This window comes from Urocampus carinirostris, chromosome 12, assembly GCF_059441175.1.
Source record: "Urocampus carinirostris isolate Australia breed hairy pipefish chromosome 12, RoL_Ucar_1.0, whole genome shotgun sequence".
Taxonomy (NCBI): domain Eukaryota; kingdom Metazoa; phylum Chordata; class Actinopteri; order Syngnathiformes; family Syngnathidae; genus Urocampus; species Urocampus carinirostris.
In genome coordinates, this window is record NC_142360.1 from 6807630 (window position 1) to 6833566 (window position 25937).

General features: G+C 41.7%; 1 protein-coding gene across 1 annotated transcript in view; it reads right to left on the bottom strand.

The window, feature by feature from the left end:
- The window catches only part of cacna1ea (calcium voltage-gated channel subunit alpha1 Ea), a 153081-nt gene that overhangs the window by 34496 nt on the left and 92648 nt on the right, over positions 1–25937 (bottom strand). Inside the window, exons 13-24 of the mRNA XM_088348895.1 lie at positions 19679–19771; positions 19405–19614; positions 14939–15051; positions 14751–14863; positions 14551–14682; positions 13161–13230; positions 12970–13087; positions 12486–12553; positions 10537–10628; positions 2317–3066; positions 901–1097; positions 721–832 (exon numbers count right to left, since the gene is read on the bottom strand). Of these exons, the coding sequence (XP_088205021.1) occupies positions 721–832; positions 901–1097; positions 2317–3066; positions 10537–10628; positions 12486–12553; positions 12970–13087; positions 13161–13230; positions 14551–14682; positions 14751–14863; positions 14939–15051; positions 19405–19614; positions 19679–19771 (2068 nt within the window). The remainder of the gene's footprint in view (positions 1–720; positions 833–900; positions 1098–2316; positions 3067–10536; positions 10629–12485; positions 12554–12969; positions 13088–13160; positions 13231–14550; positions 14683–14750; positions 14864–14938; positions 15052–19404; positions 19615–19678; positions 19772–25937) is intronic.

Consider the following 25937-nt stretch of genomic DNA (forward strand, 5'->3'; position numbering starts at 1 on the left):
TTAGAGAAGGAAATTGTGGAAAAAAGGCAAGCATGCCTGAATCACACAGGATTTACCTGTGGAATGCGAGTGACAATAAAGGACGAAGCAGAGGCAACAAACAATAACAAAATTTGCTAGCGGCAAGTCATAGCATTCAGCCGAGTGGCGAACATAAGTGACTAGAGAGGGAAATAATGGAAAAAAGGTTAAGATGCCTAAATCACAGGACATGTCTCTGCAAAGTGAGTGACACTGAAAGACAAAGCAAGGACAGCTAACAATAACAATAGTGGCTAGCGGCAAGCCATTGCGGTCAGCCTAGTGACCAAGAGGAGTGGCTAGAGAGTAAAGTGTAAAAAAAAATGCAAAGATGCCAGAAACACGGAACTTTGCTGTGGAAGGCGAGTGACACTGAAAGACGAAGCAAGAGCAGCTCACCATACTGATAGAGCTAGCAGCAAGCCGTAACCTACAGCAACGTGGCTAACATGAGTGCCTAGAGAAGGAAAAAGTGAAAAAAAGTCAAACATGCTGGGACCTAAGTAATGTTTTGCTTCTTATGATAACATATTTTTGTATTAAGAATGGATGTTAAAGTGTGTATTTCACAATAACCACACCTTTTAAAAAAAAAATGAATACCTTAATATAAAGCAAAATTTGCAAAAATGTATTAATATTATTGAAATTTGGCACTCTCAGGCTTCCATACATGGCCAGTCAGCCACATTTGCTTACGGGTTGTCCGATTTGAAGATGAACATGCTGTCAGGTGTGACAATTTTGGCTGAGTCGATATTTCCAGCTTCCTCTTTTTCCGACTTGGATGCTTCGGGGTCTTTGCTGTTAACTACATTCACAAAAAAGAGGGGAAGAGTCAAGTGTAAGTCAAAGCAGAAAACAATTGAGAAAATCTACCAAAAATGGTCGATAGCTCCATTGATGTCTCTATGTCAGGCATTCCAACGATGACGCTGGAGCTGAGTTGTGATTTATCTTCCTGGTTGCTTTCTTCTACAGCAAGTGGACACGATTGTTCCTCCCGATGGAGCTCTTCCTGGTTTTGGACACTGTTTGGTTGCTCAGTGTCTACTGATTCGCTTTGGACACTCTGCCTGAAGAGATACTGTACGAGTAAGTAACCTAAAGATTGAATGATTATTTAAAGCATCATGGGTAGCTATGTAAGAAAATGAAAAATTGTTTTTCAATTTGTGGTGTATTGGAAAAAGACAAAGATGCCTGAATCACAGGACATGTCTATGCAAGGTGAGGACAGCTAACAATAACAATGGTGACTTGCGGAAAGCCACAGCAGTCCACCTAGTGGCCAACATGAGTGGCTGGAGAATAAAATAGGAAAAAAGGTAAAGATACCAGAATCACACTTTGAGGTGCAATAGACCTCCCGGATGCAAAGGATACGGTACTGTGTTGCACCAATTTGCAAAGTCTTTCCGAAGCAAACACAAAATTCTGAACTGAATGAAGACAAAAGGCATTGTGGGAGGTAATACAGCCTTTTGAATAGAATAGAATAGAATGGAATAGAACACCTTCATAGTTATTACACAGTCATGTCAAGGAAATTCAAAGCTGCCCCATATAGTATATCAGTAGCAAAACAACATTTTATATAATGTCAACACAGGCATCTTAGAGTTTTTGGAGTCACGAAACAATTAGTTCTAAATGTCTTATAGTGGGGAAAGCGTTGTTAAATGAAAATGTGGTAGGGAAGGGACACCATATTCTGGAGTTCAACAACGGTGTCGATATCCTCCCGTTCCCTGGACACGGCAACCTCTTGTTCCTGGTTTCAATTTAAATGAAATTGTTTAGGATTAAATAGTAAAAAGAAAAGATAAATTAAGTCAGCTCTACTTTGTTGAAATGTATTGTTTGATGTGTACCTTCGGCCATAGGGCAAACCAGAAAGTAGCTAAAGTATCGTATTGCACGGCAGACGTAAATTAAACTTAAACATTTGCAAAGGAATTGTGTGAATTAAGTGAAATTTGACCCCTGACTAACTAATTAGTGTGAGGATCCGTTAACATCAAGCTTTAATGCTATAATGGGAGCCCCAAACTATAGGCATGAGTTAGAGACCCTTTGCTCTAAATCAGGGGTCGGGAACCTTTTTAAGCCAATGAACCATAAAAGCAAAAATATATTTTAGGCCAAATTCCAAAAATATGCAAAACCCTCTCTCCACACAATAGCTAATTCTTCAGCACATTTTGCTGTGTGATAATTGATGATTTTATCAAATCTATCAAATGATAACAATGCCATGTTAAATAGATGAACATTTTCATTGAGGGTTCTCACCTGTTCTCCTCAGGATTTGATCTCTCACTCTCAACCTTCTCTGCTTTCCTCTGAACATCTCTCCTCTCCCTGCTGCCCGAGCGGCTATCCAAACAAAGTTCTTCCCTTGGGGATGACCCCCGAATCCTGCCTCCGTTCTGATGACCCTGCAGCCCCTTCCTACCCCTGGTGTCACCGTTGTCCGGCGGTCGGAACTTCTTGACGGCCCTGCGTTGGCGGTCGCCGTTGAACCTGGGGCTCCTTCGCTCAAGGCTGGGGTTCGGTATGGGGTCCTCAGAGGTAATGGGGTCCAGAATCTCAGGAGGGGGCCAGGACCTGGGGGGTTCAGGGATGACCCCGGAAGGAACAGCTTCTAAAGATTGGTTCTTGGTCTGTGATGGATCCTCAAGGGGGTCCTCCAGGCACTTTGGACCTCCCGGTGGTGTCCCCTGCATGGCTTTGCGGTGCAGGGACTGGGGTCGGGAGGGGGCAGGACCATCCTTGTCCTCGCTGGGCCCGCTGTACAGAATCTCCCGGCTGGACATCTGGCGGTGTCGCCGAAGTTGGCTGGTCCTCTGCTCCCACACAGACATAGTCATCCTTTTTTGTCTCTCTCGCCTGGACATGAAAGAGTTTGACGGGTTGAGAGGTGGTAGGGGGCGGCCCTCCCTGAGGCTGCCCCCTGCCCCCTCCAGGGAACGGGAGTAAGTGGGTCGACCGCGGTGGATGGCTCGTTTTCGGTACAGGTAGGGCCGCCTCCTACGGCTTCCTCTGCGGAGAGAACAAATGGACATTTATCATGATAACTCTCTGATTTTTTTTAATAATGGGGCTTTTAAAGAAGCTGATTTATATGTATTAAGTCCAACTTAATTATTTGTCATTTAAAAAAAAATCCAAATCTTAATGTGTTATCATTTGCATTTATAGTGGAACTTGTTAAGTCAAACAATTAGCCACAAAGTTAAGCACATTTTATTTTTGGAAAAGTATCACAGAAAATATTTCAGCAAGTTTGGGTTCAATCAATGTTTAAAAAAGAATAATGAGTAAAATAAATAAATAAATAGCAAGAGATAGACAGTAAGAGACGGTGAGAGAAAGAGTGAGAAAGAGAGAAAAATAAAGAAACTAGAGAAAGACATAGAGAGAGAGAGAAAGACAAAAAAGGTCAGAGAGAGTGAAGAGAGACAGAGCAAAAAAGAAAGAAAAACAAAGGGACAGGGAGCTGGAGGGTCACAGAAATGAGGAGAAAGAGATAAAGTAAAATAGGTAGACGGAGAGGACAGAGAGAGAGAGCGAGAAACAAAGAGTGAAAGAAAGGGAGAAAAAAAAGAGAGGAATAGAGAGATACAAAGATACAGATAAAGATAGAGACAGAGGGATAGTTAGAGGGCAGAAAAGGGAAAGAACGGAGAGAGAGACATAGTGCAAAAGAGAAAAGGAAAGAGACAGTGAGCCAAAGGGTCAAAGAAAGAGAAAAAACAAGAGAGCGGAGGATTGGGAGAGGGATATACAGCTTCAAAGAGATAAATAGAGGGTAAGAGAGAAGGGTGGAGATAGAAACTGATAAAAGGGCAGAGAGAGAGACTAATAGTGCATAAGAGAGAAAAAAAAGACAGAGAACTAGAGGGTCAGAGAATGAGAGACATAAAGACAGAGGGAGTAAGAGAGAGAGAAAGGAAGGTAGGGCCTAAGAAAAAGGGACAGATAAAGAAAGACCGAGAGAAAGAGAAAGAGAGAGAGAAACAGATAGAAGAAAAGAGGGCCAGAGAAAGAGAGACAAAGAAAGAAAGAGAGACACAGAGAGAATTAGAATAGCTTTCCGGCACAGCTTGCACATTGGCCTCAAACATTTTCCCAATATGAAAAATGATGACATGTGACGTGCATAGCAGATGCTGCAATCAAATGCTAACGTAGTATTAGCAAGTGGATTCATTTTAGAATGAGAGCGCCGATTCACCCATCCGACGCACATTGTTTTTTAGTGTGTGCTTCGAATCTGAAAAAGTGAAATGCAAAAAGGCAGCGACAGGCGTGAAGAGAACAAAAAGACGAAGCGTGGCGGGAATAAAAGTCGTGGAGAAGGTGGAGCGAGTCAACAGGAAGTGAGCGGTTCGTCTTACTTACTGGGCCGAGGATTCTTGCGCGGTCCGTGTTATCGATGGTTAAAAACAAGACATTAGTGCTTTGGTGAGCAGAGACAAAACAGGTCAGGAGACACACAGCAAAAAAAAGAATGTTCTCTGGAAAAGAAAATTGGGGTTGGGAAAATTTTGCAGCAATAAATGCTGTGTGAATACTGAGTGACGTATTTTCCCGAATTAAGACTCTAAAAAAGCTAAATTGAACTCAAGAGACACTCAGAAATGTGTTTATGTGTTTAGAATAAAACAAACTCCTAGATGACGTTGTGATACTGACAACGAGTGCTCCAAAACTAATGTGCAGAGGTGCGATGTTAAAGTTGAAGGCGGCTAGCTCGCGATTGTTATTACATGTTTTACCCTGGAGTGCCATGTCTAATCTCTTTGCATACAATGTTTCACAATGTTATTATCAATGACAATAAAGACAAATCTTAATCTAACTCAAAAGCTTGATCTGAGAAAAGAACGATTAGCAAAAGCTAGCGGCTACGACACGGATGAGTTAAAGCTTTAAAGCTCTAATCAAAGCTGTATTAATTAGATTTAAAGCTTTAACTCAAAAGTAAATGCTCGCTAAACGCCTTTGAGGAAAAAAAACATATGCTTTAACTCAGTGAAAGCCAAAGCTTTAAAGCTTTAACTCTGAAGTAAAACTTTAATGAAAGCCGTTGAATGAAAGTTTTAGATTTAACACTGAAGCTAAAGCTTTAAATCTCTAACTAAAACTATAATCGGCATTAACATTTGGAAGTGTTCTTAAACCTTAATTTCATAAAAGCTTTGAAGCTTCCCCTCTGAAGTTAAAGCCTTGTAGCTGCAACTAAAGCGACTTTAGTCAGAGTTAAAACGGTAAAGTGTCTTTAAACCTCGAGTAAAGGAAAATGTTTTAAAGTTTTAACTTAGAAATAATTGCTTGGTAAAATCCCTCGAGTAAAAAGAGCCATTTAGCTTCCGAAGTTAAAGCTTTAATCAAATCCATCCATTTATCCATTATCTGCACCGCTTATTATCAGTAGGGTCGCGGGGGTAATGGAGCCAATCCTAGCCATATTCGGGTAGTGGGCAGGGGACACCCTGAACTGGTTGCCAGACAGTCGCAGGGCACGAAGACAGAAAACCCACTAGCTCATTCACACCTAGGGACCGGCCAATTAACCTGACTTGCATGTTTTTTTTTTTTTAAATCTGGGAGGAAACTCGGGCAAACATGGGGAGAGCATGCAAACAGCACACGAGGAGGCTACGGGGAGGTAGCTGGACCCTGAACCTCTGCACCGTAGGGCTGCCCCTAACCACCCAGCCGCCGTGTCAATTAAATCCAATTACATTTAAAACGAGATAATTGATTAACTGGTTTAAATGTTAAAGCATTAAAGCTGCTCAACATAGTTAAAGCTGAGTAATCAGAGTTAAATTTGCTCAAAAGTGAACTTAAAAGTTAAAGTGTGTTCACTTAAAGTGAAGGCTGTTTTCATCGGAGTAAAAGCTTTACAACTTTTTAACTTAAAGGTTAAAGCTGCTTCAAAGCTTTACTCTGGGTTTATGTCTTTACATATTTAACTCGGAGTTAAAGCAGATTTAAATCATGAAACCTCTGACAACACAAGTTTTCTTTTGGGGTGGCAGACCAATAAATGGTTTACACTCTTTTTCTCTATCTAGCATTTTCAGTTGATTTCAAAAATAAATGCGATGGTCGTATAAATGGCAATCTTTGATGTGTGTCTCCACAACGAACCGACCGGCACATTTAAAAACAAGATGGCTGCCGATCTGCAAACATTCATAAACATTGAGAGCAATTGGACGATCGAAGATCACAATTAACACAGAAAGATACAACGACACGAAGATGGATTTGCAAGACATTTGGACACGGAGCAGGCACCATGACAACGATGATCTCCAAGCATCCTCTGGCCATGCTTGGCCGACTTAATGCGGGAATTCAGGTAGAAGCACAATATTTCGAAAACGATGCAGGAGCGGTTCAAAATCCCATGATGTTTTTTACGATTTCCTTCCTATTCCCATGCCGACCAAACACATGCAGAAGATGTTTCTAGTATCAGCAACTCCTTCGTTTTAGCTCCCTGTCTCCATGCAAATTTCTTGAGGTACTGAAATAAAATGGAGATGCACGATAACCTTTTTCCTACCAATAACCAATATATAATATAGTATAATAATATATAATATAGTATAATAATATATATATATATATATATATATATATATATATATATCTCATCTCATCTCATCAGCTACACCGCGGACAGACAACTCATTCGCTCATTCACACCTAGGGACAATTTGGACCGGCCAATTCACCTGAAATGCATGTTTTTATATATACCGGGTATATATATATATATATATATATATATATATATATATATATATATATATATATATATATATATATATATATATATATATATATATATATATATATATATATATATATATATATATATATATATATATATATATATATATATATATATATATATATATAGGGCAGCACGGCGGCGCAGTGGTTAGCACGTGTGCGGCACAGTTCTGAGGTCGTGAGAACCTCTTAAGTGGGTTCAAATCCAGCTCCCGGCCTTACTGTGCGGAGTTTGTATGTTCTCCCCGTGCTTGCGTGGGTTTCCTCCGGGCACTCCGGTTTCCTCCCACATTCCAAAAACATGCATTTCAGGTGAATTGGCCGGTCCAAATTGTCCCTAGGTGTGACTGAGCGAGTGAGTTGTCTGTCCCCGTGGCAACCAGTCCAGGGTGTACCCTGCCCACTGCCCGATGATTGCTGGGATGGGCTCCAGCATCCCCGCGACCCTACTGAGGATAAGCGGTGCAGCTGATGAGATGAGATGAGATATATATATATATATATATATATATATATATATATATATATATATATATATATATACCTGAACTGGTTGCCACCCAATCGCAGGGCACACAGGGACAGACAACTCGCTCGCTCATACACACCTAGGGACAATTTGGACCGGCTAATCCACCTGAAATACATGTCTTTGGACGGGGAGAACATACAAACTCCGCATAGGAAGTCCGGTAGCTGGATTTGAACCCACACAGGAGGTTCCCAAGTCCTTAGAACTGTGCCGCACACGCGCTAACCATATATATATATATATATATATATATATATATATATATATATATATATACTTTTTTTTTAAACTGCATGTTATATTTCGAATTAGGTGAAAATATGTCAGTTTTAAACATTATACTGTCATGATTGAATCCTCTGTGCCCGCACCTTTGGCCAACTGCATCGGACTCTGATTGGCAGTCCGTCTGCGAACCTCAGTTAACACTAGGCAAGCCTTTTTCGACACCTGTTTTTGCTCCTGTCTGTCCCCCGGCTTCGACCCGTTTTTGATCCTGACCACATCTACTCTCCCGTCCCGGCTTTCCACCTTTTTTGTCCCCGACCACGTCCAATCTCTTTTCTTGGCTTACGACTCGCTTCCGACCCCGACCACGTTTTTGCTCTCCTGACCCGTTTTTCCGTTTCTAAAACCGCCATGGCTCGCCACGGAAGATCCACTTCCGTATTCAGAGCGACCTGTTTCCTGCGTCCAGCAATCACCGGACCGTGGGCGCAACCCTTTCTCTTTCTTCCAATAAAACTTGTGAGAAACAGAACGCAAGTGAGTCCTGTCTCCGTTCTGGTTCCAAGACATACAAGTCATTCTAAACTGAAAGGCGCAAATGCCTTGGCTAAGAAAACTATATCACTCATTCTTATTCAATCTTTATTTAGTATTTAGCATTTTGGCAGTATACAATATTACAGGTACGTCAAAAATACGGCTCACGGCCCGTCAGATGATTTGATCCTGCCTGCTGTAAATTTCTGAGTACGTAAATAAAAGCAGGTCTCTAGCTCATATTTATCAAAATTTATGTTTTTTTTAAATAAATACACTTTCCTCCGCTAGAGGGCAGTTAAGGAGTAAAATAACTGACACACAGTCTGGTTTCATGTTAAAGACAAAAGTATTTTCTTCGCTTCATTAGACCCAGCCAAGTGATGACAAATAAGGCGAGCATATTTTAGTTCATAGCTCACACTTGAGTTTATGTTTAATGTTTGTGGTGAGTTGGTTCAGATGTAAAGCTGCATTAACTCAACTGTGATAATAATAAACAAATTGCAAACACATTCAATGCCAAACGCAAAAAGCGCTTTTTTAAATGGTTGTGCTTAGAAAAGATCCTTTAGCGTTCGTGATTATAATTTGTCAGATAGGATACAAATGAAGGCTGGTTTATAAAGCGTAGTACTGAAAAACCAAAGCTAAATATTTTTCCTGACCCGGCCTGCCTTAGAACAGAAAGTCTGGATCTGGCCCCCGAGCCAGGCTTAGTTTGACATGCCCGCAATAGTTGTCATGATTACTGATGTGGCTCACCTGTGCCCGCTCATTTGGCGCCAACTGCCGCAGGTTCTGATTGGCTCCCTCTCAGTATTTGAACCCAGTCCTGTCTCTCCCCTGACGTCAGTCTGTCTGCGAACCTCAGTGAATACTAGGCAAGCCTTTTTCGACCCTGACTCCCACCTGTTCCGTTTTGCTCCCGTCTGTCTCCGGCTACGACCTGCTCCTGACCACGTCTGCTCTCCCGTCCCGGCTTATAACCCTTTTTGTCCCTGACTACGTTTACTCTCCCGTTCTGGCTTACGACTCGTTTCCGACCCAGACCACGCCTTGCTCGCCAGTCCCAGCTACTGACCCGTTTTTCTGTCCCTGACACCGCCATCGATCGCTACGGAAGATACACATTTGTGTTCGGATCACAATCCGAGTACGAGAGCAACTTGCCTCCCGCGTCCAGTGAACACCGGATCGTGGGCGCAGCCCTTCCTCTTTCCTTAAATAAAACTTGTGAGAAACGTTCTGGTCCTGACAACGGTAGCTAATGAATAAAAATAAATACAGTACACAAATGCTTAGGAATTGAGGGTGTTGCAATAATATGTAGCCATGATTGCGTAATTTCTTCATTTACAACCTATTTATTGTTTCAGTTATTTATACCTTCATTTATTGAGTCATAATTCATCAACTTTTTTTCATTTATTCAGTCGCAATTGTAAGGCTTCTCCATTGTTTCAGTTGTGTTTCATTTTATAGTCATATCAGTTCCTGTTAGAACCAGATTGGACAAATAACTCTTGTTTACCGATTTTCCACCCCAGCTTACGCTTAGTTTTGTTTTTACTTAGCCTTAGGACAGCCCCCCTAGGATTGAAGTAATTCTCAACATTTTGACTGCAAAATCCCGAGTTATACACCCATTGTCTTTTTTGCTCATTTGTGTCTGGAATATTCTGTAATAAAACTTCAGGAAAACTCCTCATCAAACGGCCAAATATGACGTCAGTTATCGGCTCAATAAGTATCGTGCATCTCTAATGATAACAGTAAGAATGTTCTAGACCAACAATTTGAACTAAAACGCCGTTCTTTTTTTTGGGGTGAAAACAAAGAGGGGAAAAGCCTTCTCACATGCCGATCCAACAACTGTTTTTCTCAAGCATCTTGAGTCAGAAGCGAGTAATGCAATCCTTTCATGCACATGCACAATATTTGCCATATGCAAAACGGAATTTGAGCCAACAAAGTCATGCTACTTCCTACACACATTAAAAGCGCCATGATTTTTTTAAGTAGGTCTTGTAAACTACCCAACCCTGATCTTTACCAATTGTGAAACTGTAGTTAACATTGTTGTAACAAGGTAATAACAAAATGAAACAGGATAGAATCGCAAAATTACCGTTAATTTACACCGCATTACATAAATTCCTTTTTTTCCACAATTCAACTCCGAAAAACTCTACTAAGGGCACCCTCACGCCTGTCTCCATAGCAACGATATTAAACCATCAAATATGAGATTATGTTCCATCAAAAGGCACATACATATCTTCATCAAACTAGTCAACCATGTGGGTTCAAATTCCACGAGGATGCTCTCTGCAGTGGGAGAGGCGGTTAGGAATAAGATGGAGGTCATATGGAGGTCGAGCAGAAGGAGGACTTACTCTGAAGAGATGAAGGAGGAGAGTGGGCCCACCTCCTTTGCCTTCTGGAGAGCGTGCTTCTGGTTGAAAGCTGCTTCGGCCTCCTCTTCGTCCTATCGATAAGAATAGAGTAGAAGAGAATATTGTTATCCCTTGTTTATCATGTTTATTGGGGACCAGAACCCAGCACAATGTGGGAAAATCCGCGAAGAAGACCCCCCCACCCCCCATTTTTAACATGCTCTGGCCCTCGCTGTAAGCAAATGTCGACTGGGGATAATGAATCGCAGCTGCATGGGTACTGGTCATATAAGGCGGAGAAGAATGGAAAAAAAGAGCCGCCATGACACAAATGTGCTCTTTCAGCCTCCGCTATTACGACTAGTCAACCAGGGATAATGGATCGGTTCAAAACATTGTAGTTGATCATAGGCGGGTCACAATGCCACGCTTCAGCAGCCCGAACCGACAGGTGATAATGGATCACGGCCAAAACAGTGCAATTCACTTGAGGCAGGTCAAAACGGTACACCTCCTGGCAAAAGTGCTTTCTGCCGGTCTCCGCCTGCAGCAACATGGGATTGGGGATATCGCGAGTGTCGTTCGTTTTAGGCAGAAATACACTACTTGCCCAAAAAAATGCACTCTATCGGCCTGACACTCACAGCAATATGCGATTGGAGATAAAAAAATCACGCTTGCGCGAGCGCAGTTCACTTTTTGCTGAATACAACGGCAAGAAATAACTGCCAAGCCCGACATAAATGCGCTCTGCCGGCCCACGCTCGCAGTAATATACGATCGGGGATAAGGGATCGTGGAATATTTTCTAACCTGGGATGCACTGAGGCTGTGAAGTATGAAACCTGTAGTAGCTGTCATGACCGGAACAGACAGTAGACCCAAATGGATAACGTTTCACACAATGCCTTATTGGGAAATCGAGGAAGTCGGGCGAGGAAAAAAAGACACAACAGCGATCCGGTGCTTGCTGGGCAGGAGGAGCAGGAATCTCTAGCTAACCAAGCGTAGTGGAAGATCGGAAGCAAGTCTGGCAGCCGGGACGGGAGAACAAAGCGTGGTCGGAGATCGGAAGCAAGTCGGGCAACCAGGAGGGGAGAACGAAGCGTGGTCGGAGATCGGGACAATTCAGGTAACCGGAGATGATCGGGAAAGCAGGGACAGACGAGCAGGAAACGGGAACAGGTCGGAAACAGAACGGCAGCCAGAGTCAAAAATACTTGCCTTGCATGTGCAGAGGTTCGCTGACGGACTGACAAGGAGTAAACGAGAATGACATGTTTAAATAGAAGGAGAACTAATTAGGGAATGAGTGGCAGCTGGGGCTGAACAAGTGAGCGCAGGTGAGGGCAATTGTCAAATCATGAACGTAGCAAGGGATTACAGTAGTAGTTATGTCAGGCAGGACGGAAGGAAAACTGAGATCACTTGCACTCGTTTCTTGGTTTTTATTGGAAGGAAGGAATGACAAGACGTGAATCTTCAATCCGTTGTTTGACGGATTGTTGAGACTTGACAGGCGGGTGAAGGCTTGGCGGGAATGGTCGCGGACAGGCGTAGTCGTCGTGTTGTTGGTTGGGGCCTGAGAAGAAGGGCGTCGTTGTGTTCGGAAGAGAGATCAGGAGTCAGGCGGGCACGGCAGGTCGTAGGCAAATTCGGAAACGGGTCGGCAACGGAGATCAAGTAGAAAAACAGGAGGCAGGCAAAAAGTCGGAGGTACGGGCTTTCTGAGCAGATGGCAATAGAACGCATAGTACAATCGGATAAAGTGTTACCGGAAGCTGGGGATTTAAATGTACAGGGTGCGCCAAATCCTGAACACAGGTGTTCCCGATCCGGGTGATTGTGACAAGTTATCATTGTTGAAAACAACGAAGTGTACATAGAGATACAACGAGATAATATCTGGTACTCCAGCATAAACATGTCATAAAAGACTTCCAAGAAACCTTAGTGAGCTCTTGTGCGTTTGCCAGGTTGTCCACAGCAATGGCCAAGAAGACGTTCAGAAGAGTGTCTGGTCAAAATTAGTTAAGGGAGTTCTTACCGTTATTTTAGGGATCATTATCTGGTCGATAGTTAATATAGCTACTAATGTGGAGATAATGCCAGTTGATAGGAATTCAATATATATATATTTTTTTTTGGGCCAAGAGATGTGTGTCATTCAGTATCTGAGCATTTAAATAATGTTTATAAGAGATGATTCGTCGGGTGGTTGGATCCCTAACAACTGGGGTCGTAGAAGCACAATTTCTTCTGGATATCCTTGGGCAAGTACAGCCTGGTGGCGCCCAAACCTCTCCAGGCCAACAACTGTTTCCACCTGGTCTCAAACAGGGGACCTATCACATGTTAGCAGCAATATCTATGTCACTTTTATGGTATTCATTCATGCTATTATTGCCAAACAAGAGTAATTCAAAAGGATACAGTTCCCGAACAAAGTCAGGATGATGAAGTATATGGAAGACCACATGCCAGACTCCACTCCCCCTTGAGAGCGAATGCCGCTGTACATCACCTCATTCCAGTCCTCGCCAGTCAGGATCTGAAAACAAACAAACATCATGAGAGTAAAATTTCGAGTCCAAAAGGGTTGAAAATGTGATCGACGAGCAGACCTGAAAGACGGTCATGATGGCTGCAGGAAACGTATCAAAATTGGTGGGTGTGTAGTCCTCAAAGATGAACCTGGGTTGGGACAGAAAAATATTTGAAAAAAATTACTATTTCTATTCAAAATCACAACTTTTATAGGTATTTCATCCCTTATTTTTGCTGCTTCTTAGTTAGAGCGCCCCTAGTGGTGGACAAATCCACAGAATAGTTGTCCGTCAAATGGTTAAAGACTTCGGGAAAAAAAATACAATAACTTACTTGAGATTTTATTCAATAAAAACAAAGATGTTTTATACACAGTACAGCCTTTTTTTAAAACACCAATACGATTTACACTTTCCTCCAAAAATATATATCTATTTACAATTTTAAATCATTTTAAGTACTCTTTATTTCTGTTTTTTTGCCCTTCAACTGGCTGGCAACCGGTCCAAGGATACTAGCTGGTGTGGGCTTCACTACTGCCGTGGCCCGAGTGAGGATAAGCGTTGCAAAAAAATGGATGGATTATTTCTGTTTTTTTTAATATATTTCTTATGGTTTTATTGTAAAATGAGAATATTATTTTTGAGGATAAGTTGACCTGTTTTATGATATGGTATTTTTTCCTATTTTACTAAATACATTTCTTACATAATAACTCTACAAATAAGAGAAAATAGTAAAATGAGCACAATTGTTTGCAAATATGACAAGATACTAGAAAAGCAAATCTTTTATCCTGTTTACTATTTACTATGAATATTCTAACTTGGCATTATTGTTATTATTTTATACTGTATGTACATGTCTCTCCTTTCATGTTTTGTTCAGTTAGAGCCACTCAAGATTCCAATATTATGTTCTTGCACACTCCACGTGTGAGTATATACCCTGCGTCGTCTTCCTTTCATGTTTCCTTCGGTCACAACTCATTAGTGTTTTAACATATTCCGTAGTGTGCCCGCATTATATTTCATGGTCTCCTTGTCATGTTCCGTCCTGGTGAGGGGAACATTTCTAGAGTCGTCATATTTTTATGTTTTGTTCTGTTGGAGGTTGGTTTTGAAACATTTTCTATCAGTTTTCCTATCCATATATGAGTGTGTTTCCTGCATTTTCTTTTTTTGTGTGTTGTGTCCATTCCCATTTTCTCTTCCTTCCATGTCTTGTTCATTTAGATCTAGTTAGTATTTCAACATTATGTAAAAAGAATGTATGGTCAAGTTTGTGTTAGAGTGCCTTTGATGACTTTGAATTCTGAAGACCGTTGTAAACTTCAATTTTCTTTTTCTGTACATTAACCGATACTGTAAAATTTTACAATTTTTTTGTAAATAAATATTTTTTTAGTCTTCTCAGGCCACTACGACTTGATTATAACCCTTCTTAAAATGGACTTCTCTGTGTTACCTGCCACCGAAGAGCTGCATGCCCAGAAGAGCAAACACAACAATAAAGAGGAAAAGGAGGAAGATGAGGGAGATAATGGACTTCATGGAGTTCATCAGCGAGACCACCAGGTTCCTTAGAGACGCCCAGTATCTTCAGAAGAGATTAAACGGTAAAGTAGGAGAGGATCAATTTTGAACGCAGTGGATGTCAACACCAACTTGGTTATTTTGAAGATCCTCAGAAGACGAAGGGCTCGTAGGACGCTGATGCCAAAGGAAGTTCCCGGCCTGAAGACTCCCCAAAGAACTTCGAAGATGCTGCCGACAATCACCTAGAGTTGTAGAAGGTCATAAAATTGACAATTTACGGCAAGAAATTCAAATGAGAATAAAGATGGGACACTGACGCTAAAGTCGAAACAGTTGAAAGAAGAATGGAAATAGAGGCGTGGGCCCAAGCTGTACATCTTCAGGAACATCTCGGTCAGGAACAGAGCCAGGAAGAGGAACTCTGCATAGTCTGGAGCAGAACAGATTATTTCTACATTAACAACAACGACATTTCATTGCAAAATATAATTCATTATCCCAAGGCAGAATATTTTTCCATTATTTTGTTGTTTTTCATAATAATACATAAAAGATCAGATTTAAAATGTATCTGTCAGAACCCGAACAGACGGTGGACCCAGACGCGTAACGTTTTCACACAAGCTTTATTTTACGGTAACAGGGCAGTCATGCGCGGGAACACAAACGCCAGTGATTCGCGATCGCTGGGCAGAAGAAGTGAGACAGAGAAGTCAGGCGTGGGAAAACAGAAAGCCAGAGGCAGAGGAGATTGAAACCAGACAGGATGGGACAGGATCGATACCAGATACTGGGTACAACAGCAAGAAACCAGACAGGACAGGACAGAAGGGATCGATTCCAGATACTGGATACATCAGCAAGATATCAGCCAGGACGGGACAGACGGGATCGATACCGTATACTGGATACACGAGCAAGATACCGAACAGGACGGGATCGATACCGGATACTGGATACACGAGCAGGATACCGGACAGGGCAGGACAGACGGGATCGATACCGGATACTGGATACATGAGCAAGATACCGGACAGGACGGGACGGACGGGATCGATACCGGATACTGGAGTAAGATACTGGACAGGGCAGGACAGATGGGATCGATACCGGATACTGGATGCACGAGCAAGATACCAGACAGGAAAGGACAGACGGGATTAATACCATATACTGGAGCAAGATACCAGACAGGGCAGGACAGACGGGATCTATACCAGATACTCGATACACGAGCAAGATACCGGACAGGACGGGACATACGGGATCGATACGGGATACTGGAGCAAGATACTGGACAGGGCAGGACGGACGGGATCGATACCGGATACTGGAGTAAGATACTGGACAGGGCAGGACGGACGGGATCGATACCGGATACTGGAGTAAGATACTGGACAGGGCAGGACAGATGGGATCGATACCGGATACTGGATGCACGAGCAAGATACCAGACAGGAAAGGACAGACGGGATTAATACCATATACTGGAGCAAGATACCAGACAGGGCAGGACAGACGGGATCTATACCAGATACTCGATACACGAGCAAGATACCGGACAGGACGGGACATACGGGATCGATACGGGATACTGGAGCAAGATACTGGACAGGGCAGGACGGACGGGATCGATACCGGATACTGGAGTAAGATACTGGACAGGGCAGGACAGATGGGGTCGATACCGGATACTGGATGCACGAGCAAGATACCAGACAGGAAAAGACAGACGGGATTAATACCATATACTGGAGCAAGATACCAGACAGGGCAGGACAGACGGGATCTATACCAGATACTCGATACACGAGCAAGATACTGGACAGGACGGGACATACGGGATCAATACGGGATACTGGAGCAAGATACTGGACAGGGCAGGACAGACGGGATCGATACCGGATACTGGATACACGAGCAAGATACTGGACAGGACAGGACAGGCAGGATCAATACCGGATACTGGATAGTGGAGCAAGATACCGTACAGGACGGGATAGACAGGATCGATACCGGATACTGGATACTGGAGCAAGATACCGGACAGGACTGGACAGACGGTATCGATACTGGATGCACAAGCAGGATACCAAAATACAAGTCTTGCAAGTGCAGAGGTCTGTTGACGGACTGACAAGGAGTGAATGAGAGCACTAAGTTTAAATGGGAGGGAAGCCAATCGGGCAACAAGCTGCAGCTGGCGCCAAACGAGCGTGTCCAAGTGAGGGCAATGGGCAACCGTGACAGTATCTTAACGGAGCAGGTGATCCAGTTCTAAATACCGTATATCCGCAATATCTCACTGCATCATGGATTTTTCTTTGAGTTAGTTCAGGGGATTAATTTGCGTACATCTCTGCATCAGTTTAGGAACGCCATTACACTCAACCAATTGCAATCATTTGAAGAACTGCCTTTTGTTTCCTGTGCGCTGATAGGAGTAATCCGAATGAATCGGCCTCAAGACTAGTGACAATCAAACATACATGCCGTTTGCAAGTATTAAAGATGGCTCAGAGATTTCAGCTGTCGGTTTGCGCCGGGAGAAACTTATTGAGGAAATAGAAGAATTCAGACACAGTTCTAGTTAAGGGGCCGGTCACACAGCAATTTGCGGCTGAATCATGGCCAGAAATTTCTGCCTGTGAGGTGGACGCTATTGGACGCTTTGAGATACAGCAGTGCTTAACACGCAGTCGGAAATTCGCGTGCGGGTGGCAGCGCGAAAATGTTTTGCGCTGCTCAATTCATTAGAGCGCGGGTACACAGCCTTTCACGAGCGTATCGAGGCTGAACCACGGTCAGAAATTTCTGGCCGTGAAGCAGACGCTGTGGGGCGCTGTGGGGCGCTGTTGGACGCTTTTAGACCGCCATATAGACGATATACAGCAGTGCTTTACTCACGGTCGGATTTGGGCACAACACCGGCTCGGGGGCTTTTATACCCGTGGTCCACACGAGAAAATGACGCAGAAATGACGCGATGAGGAAGCGGAACAGTCGCCGGCGTCTGTTTTGCAGGCATACCACCGATGAACAGCGGGTTGGCCAATTTTGCGCATTTTCCATCGCGGGCAACCACGGGCAAAAAAAAAACGCAAAATTTTAGCCGTGATTCAGCCCCAAACGGCTGTGTGACCGGCCCCTAAGGCTCGGAGTGGCCGGCCGAGAAAAATCTCAGATAAGCAGATGTAAAGGATGCTGAGAACAGTCAAACTCAACCCACAGATACAATAAGTTCCAAATAAATTGCTTATTCGAACAATGATTTATAAAGGAAAATGATCAGATATGCCCCAATCTTTTCAGGAGACAATAGATACCCTTACTTTATTTTTTTTGTTCAACTAAAAGCTAGTTAGTGTTCAAGTATTATATTTCATGTTTTTTCCGTCATGGCACTCATGTTATTGTTATACCTTTATGTGAGTGTATTTCCTGCATTATTTCCTTTCATGTTTTGTTCAGCTAGAGCAAGTTAGTGTTCCAATTTTGTTCGCCATGCCATCCACGTCTTGGCACCCCTGTTATAGTTGTATCCATGTGTGAGTACATGTCCTGTCTTTGTTTCATGTTTTTCACTAGAGCCAGTTTATTTTCTAAGGGTACTTGTATGTCTAATGTTCTCATAGTCATGGCACTCTAGTTTTTGTTCCGTCCGCATGAGGGAACATTTCTTGAGTCTTCCTCCTTTCGTGCTTTGTTTTGTTACAGCTGGCTGGTGCGGATACATTATGCAGTTGTTTTATCCACGCATGAGTATTACGCGTCAACTTACTTTTGTGATTTGGATAGTTAGAACCAGAAGGTATTCCAACATAGCCTGCATTTTCTCCTTTCATATTTTGCTTTATTAAAAGCCAGTTTGTGTTCCAATAACAGTTTTCTTGGCCTCGTTCTCTTGGCACTCTTGTTATTGTTAAATTCGAGTGTGAGTACATATTCTTTATCTTTCTTTCATGTTTCCTTTAGTTAGTGTTGCAACCATCCATCCATTATCTGCACCACTTATCCTCCGGGGGTGCTGGAGCCAATCCCAGCTATCTCCGGGCAGTGGGTAGGGGACACCCTGAACGGGCTGCCAGCCAGTCGCAGGGCACACAGGGACAGAGAATTTGCTCGCTCATTCACACCTAGGGACAATTTGGAACGGCCAATTTACCTGAAATGCATGTATTTGGAATGTGGGAGGAAACAAGAGTGCCCAGAGGAAACCCACGCAAGCACTGGGAGAACATGCAAACTCCTCACAGGAAGGCCGGTAGCTGGATTTGAACCCATGACCTCAGAACTGTGCTACGCACGCGCTAACCACTGCGACGCCGTGGCGCCCTTGTTGCAACATATTCTGCATCATCTTCCTGTCATGTCTTTGTTCCATCATTACTGGTATATTTTTTGAGCTCATTGTTTTTGCACTTTATTTTGGTTCTGTCCCTTTGAGAGAATATTTTATTGAGTCATACTTTTTCATGCTTTGTTCCGTAAGCGCTGGTTGGTGTTGGAATATTATGCAATTCTTCTATCTAGGCATGAGTATGTTCCCTGTGTCCTCCTCCTTTTGTGTTTTGTTCAGTTAAAACCAGTTGCCATTCCAACATTTCCTGCGTTTTTGTGTTTTCGTCTGTACGTTTAGACCTAGTTTACGTTTCAAAATTATGTAGCAAAGATGTGTAGTTAAGCAGGAGGAGCTTATATATCTTTGAATTATGAAAACAGATAAACCGAAAAAATCGAAAGAAATCTGTGGAATTCAATGAAATGAGAAACGTCAACTTACAGAGAAAATTGGACAGCCAGAGTGGCTGGTTGTGGTGAACAATGGCCACGCAGAGCGTGTTGAGCGCTACTAGGCTGAGAACTGTCCAATAGAAGCTTTGAGTCTTGACCACACGTCGGATGGAGATGCGAAGAAGACGTTCTTTGCGCCGGAAATACATGGCTGGTCCTCGCCTTCCACTCCTGAAGCTCTCTCTCGGCATGGGGAGACCTGGAGGGAAGATATTTTGATTTTTCTATACATATATATTATATCGGCTGGTGTTAAGACTTACCAACAGAGGAGACGTCACTGTATTGTTCCTCCCCTGGATGCCGATGAGGCGATTCCATGCCTCGCTTTTTTATGGTGGTGGCTCGCTTCAGCACTTAATGTGAATCAGGATCAACAACACAAAAATAATCAAAGATTAAGAATATATTTTTTTGTGGGTGCTAAATAAAAGACAACACAATGTTTTATTAAATGTAATTTAATCAATTGTACATATTGAGTTGTTGTTTTATGTATATTTTAACATTATATGTATATATGAAAGTCTTTATAAGTATTATTTTCAGTTTAAATATCTTCAAAATCATTGGAAATTTCAACATATACTTTTATAAAATATACAAATATTTTACATCTATTTTGTTTATATTTCTGGATTTATATACAAAGTCTATTTGGTATTTTTGTATGCTATATCTTTTATTTTATTTAATTTTTTTGCAACACAAGGATACTGCTGGAAGTGTGAATTTGCCGTTGGAGATGAATAAAGTATCTATCCATCTAAAATGATTATAGAATTTAATTTTACAAATATTTTCATGGATTAGTATGGCATTATATATATATATATATATATATATATATATATATATATATATATATATATATATATATATATATATATATATATATATATATACAGTGCATCCGGAAAGTATTCACAGCGCTTCACTTTTTCCACATTTTACAGCCTCATTCCAAATTGTATTAATTTAATCTCTTATCTCAAAATTCTACACAAAATACTCCAGTATGACAATGTGAAAAAGTTTTTCTTTTACTTTTTGGGAATTTATTAAAAATAGAAAACTAAGAAATCACATTTACATAAGTATTCACAGCCTTTTCCATGAAGCCCAAAATTGAGCTCAGGTGCCTCTTTTTTCCACTGATCATCCTTGAGATCTTTCTACAGCTTAATTGGAGTCCACCTGCAGTAAATTCAGTTGATTGGACATGATTTGTAAAGGCACACACCTGTCTATATAAGGTCCCACAGTTGAGTGTGCATGTCAGAGCACAAACACCAAGCATGGGCGGCAGTAGCTCAGGAGGTAGAGCGATCGTTTTAGGATTAAGGGATCCCAGTTTGAATCCCGGCTTGTCCGTGTTACATGTCGAAGTGTCCTTGGGTAAGACATTGAAACCCCAATTACCCCCAATAAGCAGGTTAGCAGCCTTACATGGCTGCACACATCACGGCCGCTATTGGGAAATGTGAAGCACAATGTAAAGCGCTTTGGGAAGTCATTGACTTGAAAAGCGCTATATAAATGCAGATCATTTCATTTCATTTCATTTCATTTCATTGCATGAAGTCAAAAGAACTGTCTGTAGACCTGCGAGACAGGATTGTCTTGAGGCACAAATCTGGGGAAAGATACAGAAAAATTTCTGCTGCTTTGAAGGTCCCAATGAGCACAGTGGCCTCCATTATTCGTAAATGGAAGACATTTGGAACCACCAGGACTCTTCCTAGAGCTGGCCGGCCTTCTAAACTGAGCGATCGGGGAAGAAGGGCCTTAGTCAGGGAGGTGACCAAGAACCCAATGGTCACTCTGTCAGAGCTCCAGCGTTCCTCTGTGGAGAGAGGAGAGCCTTCCAGAAGGACAACCATCTCTGCAGCAATCCACCAATCAGGCCTGTATGGTAGAGTGGCCAGACGAAAGCCACTCCTTAGTAAAAGGAACATGGAAGCCCGTCTGGAATTTGCCAAAAAGCACCTGAATGACTCTCAGACCATGACAAACAAAATTCTCTGGTCTGATGAGACAAAGATTGAACTCTTTGGTGTTAATGCCAGGCTCCATGTTTGGAGAAAACCAGGCACCGCTCATCACCAGGCCAATACCATCCCTACAGTGAAGCAGGGTGGTGGCAGCATCATGCTGTGGGGATGTTTTTCAGCAGCAGAAACTGGCAGACTAGTCAGGATGTAAGGAAAAATGAATGCAGCAATATATAGAGATATCCTGGAAGAAAACCTGCTCCAGAGCGCTCTTGACCTCAGGCTGGGGCGAAGGTTCATTTCTCAGCAGGACAACGACCCAAAGCACACAGCCAAGATTGGCTTCAGAACTACTCCGTGAATGTCCTGGAGTGGTCCAGCCAGAGTCCAGACTTGAATCCGATCGAACATCTCTGGAGAGATCTGAAAATGGCTGTGCACAAACGTCTCCCATCCAACCTGATTGAGCTTGAGACTTATTGCAAAGAAGAATGGGCAAAACTGCCTAAAGATAGGTGTGCTAAACTTATGGGATCATATTCAAAAAGACTTGAGGCTGTATTTGCTGCCAAAGGTGGATCAACAAAGTATTAAGCAAAGGCTGTGAATACTTATGTAAATGGGATTTCTTAGTTTTCTATTTTGAATAAATTCAAAAATAGTAAAAAAAAAACTTTTTCACATTGTCATAATGGCGTATTTTGTGTAGAATTTTGAGATAAGAGATTACATTAATACAATTTGGAATGAGGCTGTAACATAACAAAATGTGGAAAAAGTGAAGCGCTGTGAATGCTTTCCGCATGCACTGTACATATATAGCGTCTGGGTAGTTAGCGCGCAGCCCCATGGTGCAGAAGTTCAGGGTTCAAGTCCAGGCACCTCAGCCTTCCCGCGTGGACTTTGCATGTTTTCCCCGTGCTTACGTGGGTTTCCTCCCAAATTCCAAAATCATGCGTGAATTTTCTGTCTCTGTATGCCTTGTGATTGGCTGGCAACCAGTTCAGGGTGTCCCCAGCCCACTGCCTGAAGCTGGAATGGGCTCCGGCACCCCCTCGATCCTACTGAGGATAAGCGGTGCAGATAATGGATGGATATATATATATATATATATATATATATATACACAGGGACAGACAACTCATTAACTCATTCACACCTAGGGACAATTTGGACCGGCCAATTCACCTGAAATGCATGTTTTTGGAATAAATTTAATTTTTAAGGGGCGGCAGTTGCTCAGGAGGTAGAGCGCTCGTCTTGGGATCAAGGGATCCCAGTTCGAATCCCGGCTTGTCTGTGTTACATGTCGAAGTGTCCTTGGGAAAGACACTGAACCCCTAATACCCCCAATAAGCAGGTTAGCGCCTTACATGGCTGCAAGGCCGCTATTGGGAAATGTGGAGCACATTGTAAAGCGCTTTGGAAAGTCATTGACTTGAAAAGCGCTATATAAACGCAGATCATTTCATTTCATTTCATTTCATTTTAAAGTCTTGTTCTGTAACATATTGTGATTATCAATCCTTAATACTTTGCAACAATGTTTTTTTTGCGTTTAGTCGTCTTATTGTGTTTCAAGTTGTGAAAAATGGGGCAGGCAACTTTATGGCTGGGCAGGCAACTTTTCAGCCCTATATATATATATATATATATATATATATATATATATATATATATATATATAAATCAGTTTAATATACACACCTTTATATTTTTATACATAGACATACATTTTAAAATATTTAACATTTTTTTTTAGATTTTTACCTGAAAGTCTCAAGTTATGTATAAAATATATTTATATTCTATTGAACAAATATCTTAATGAATAACTATGACTTGTTATACATTTACATTTTATATATAAGGATAAATATTGAAATGTTGAACATCTTTCATTTTCCCTCATGCTGACCAAAGAAATATATAAGATATATTTTGATTCTATTTTAAAATATCTTCAGATATCAATGCAATCCAATATACTTATATTTTTAAAGATGAATACAAATTAAAACAATGTTTTTTTTTTTATTTCATTCATAATTTTATATTTAAATATAAATATCGATAGATAGAATATGGTTGGTTGGTTGGTTGGTTGGTTCCCTTAACTACACGGGTAGAAGTTTTATAAATCATTACAGTTTATGAAAATATTATAAAAATGGTCAACATGTATTCAAATGATTTAAATTTATATATTTATACACAGAAACGTCTACAAAATATGTTTATATTTCATTTTATAAAATCCTTTATAAATCACTGCAATGCATAAAAATGTTATGTATAAAAATAAGCTGTACATTTAAAAATATCCAACTTTTAAATTTCAACTACATTTTGGAGACATGTTTACCAAAGCTGTTTTTTGTTACTGTAACCTTAAACGAAAATAGACACAAGTCAAATGAATTGCATTTTTTTGTGTGTGTTTTTTTTTTTTAATTATTAGTATCGGTCCCAAGGAGCAAAATTTCTTTGTTTTGGTTGGTAGGAAAAGACCAGGGACCCTTGATAATTATATATCATTCTGTCCCGATTTGCCCTCACTGTTTTCCTCCCTCAATTGCTCTACACTTTCCAATATTTGCTCGGGGAATTATTTTTTTTAATATTCCACTAATCAAACATGCACTGTTTGCTCAAGGTGCGAGAGACACACTCCCCATGCACGGCCTTATTTTGTGCAGAGTGCCGGTCGTCACGGCAACAGCAGCGCGGCGCCTATCTTTTCAATGCAAGCAGCTGCTCACAGGAAAATGACGTTGCAGAGTCGAAGATGAGAAGAGAAAAAAAAATTGAAATAAAAAAAGAAAATGAGACCAGAGGTCGCTCACTGTAGGCGCCGCTCGGGAAACCTCCCGAGAGCTGCCAATCAATCAACGTTTGATAAAAGTCCTGCTGCTTTGCAGTCAGGAGGAAAGGTCACAGGCATGAGAGCTTCCCGAGCTCAAAGACACACCGGGGAAAATTCTTACCGGAATATTTTGCTCATTTTTAATATATTTTTCCCTTTTGAAGACATTTTGAGTTGGCTGTCTTGTCAAATTTATATATATCATCCGCTGCATAAGCACCCCCAAATTCAACCCAAGTACCTCCACAACTATAGCATTATATAACCCTATTTCCTTAATAAAGGACAGGAAAGGCTTAAATATGGTGAAAAACGCCAGATAGAAAATGTTCTATCTATCTACCCTGGTCATATCCCTCGAGAGGGGTGACCGACAGCAAGACAAACATACACAAAAACAAAGAAAATAAAAAAGGGGAAAAAGTAGCAAAAAACACATCTCAAAATTTTTGGGGACCATGGCCAACCCAAATGCCCAAACAACCATAGAAGTTAAGCACCTCGGCACCCAAGTCGGTCATGCTTTCGTCCCTCCAGATGAAACGGGACACAAGGAAGCGGCCTTGTCACTCGGGTCAGGGTGACACAACACACTCTTCTGTTCATTAGCAGGGCCCGACAGCTTTCACTGGTTTACCCCTGCCACATCATACAGGTGCCCTGCCCATCCCTTAGAACGCGCCCAAACATCCCACTATCCTTTTACAACACCTCTCCACTCATTCCTATCACCAACAAGAGCTCTAGCTTCCACTATATTTAGACCTCTTTCCTGCAGTGCACTCATAACACCATCCATCCACGTCAATCGCGGTCTTCCTCTTGGTCTTCTCCCATTTACAAAAACAAAAACTAGTGCCACAGTGTTACAGCAAGATGGCAGCCACTACTCGATATGAATTCCGCTTTGTAGAACAAATACAAATTATCTCGACATGTGACTATTTATAAAAATTAACGTTTGTATGATAGTTCATATATTTAGGCCTATGATTCAAATCAATGTTTTTTTAATACTGAATAAAGGTTTTTTTGTACCTCTAGGAGGCAGTAAACATTATACACTATCCCTCTAAGTGAAATGAAAAAAGAAATAATAATAATAACCAGTCAGACATTCTGGTAAACAGCACCCCTAAAGTTTTGAACCTAAAATAGCTCCTGACTTAAAATAGGTAGGGGTGCACTATAACTGTTTTTCTACTAATACAGATAATTGATCAAATGGAGACAAACATCCATCCATCCATTATCTGAAGTGCTTATCCTCAGTAGGGTCGCGGGGGTGCTGGAGCCTGTGGTGTCGTGTAATACACTCCCCTTCCTGCGGTGTCGCTGTATACTAATGTGCAGCCTTGTACTTGTGCTTGAGAACTACCGAGGAAGAAGTTAAGTAAACACTCTATGAATGTACCGTCCGTGCCTGTCTTGAATCTACTACAATCCTACTACAACCCTACTACATACACAACATATTGGCGACGAGGATGACTTGTATCGGAATCTCACAACCCCCTGCTTTGCTTGAAACCCCAGGTGAGCCTACGATGTTGTACACCACGTGGATTCAGATGTTTGAAAATTACCTGCTAGCATTGACTGCCAACGACATGCCGGACAAACGAAAATGCGCACTACTGCTGCACTGTTTAGGCACAGAAG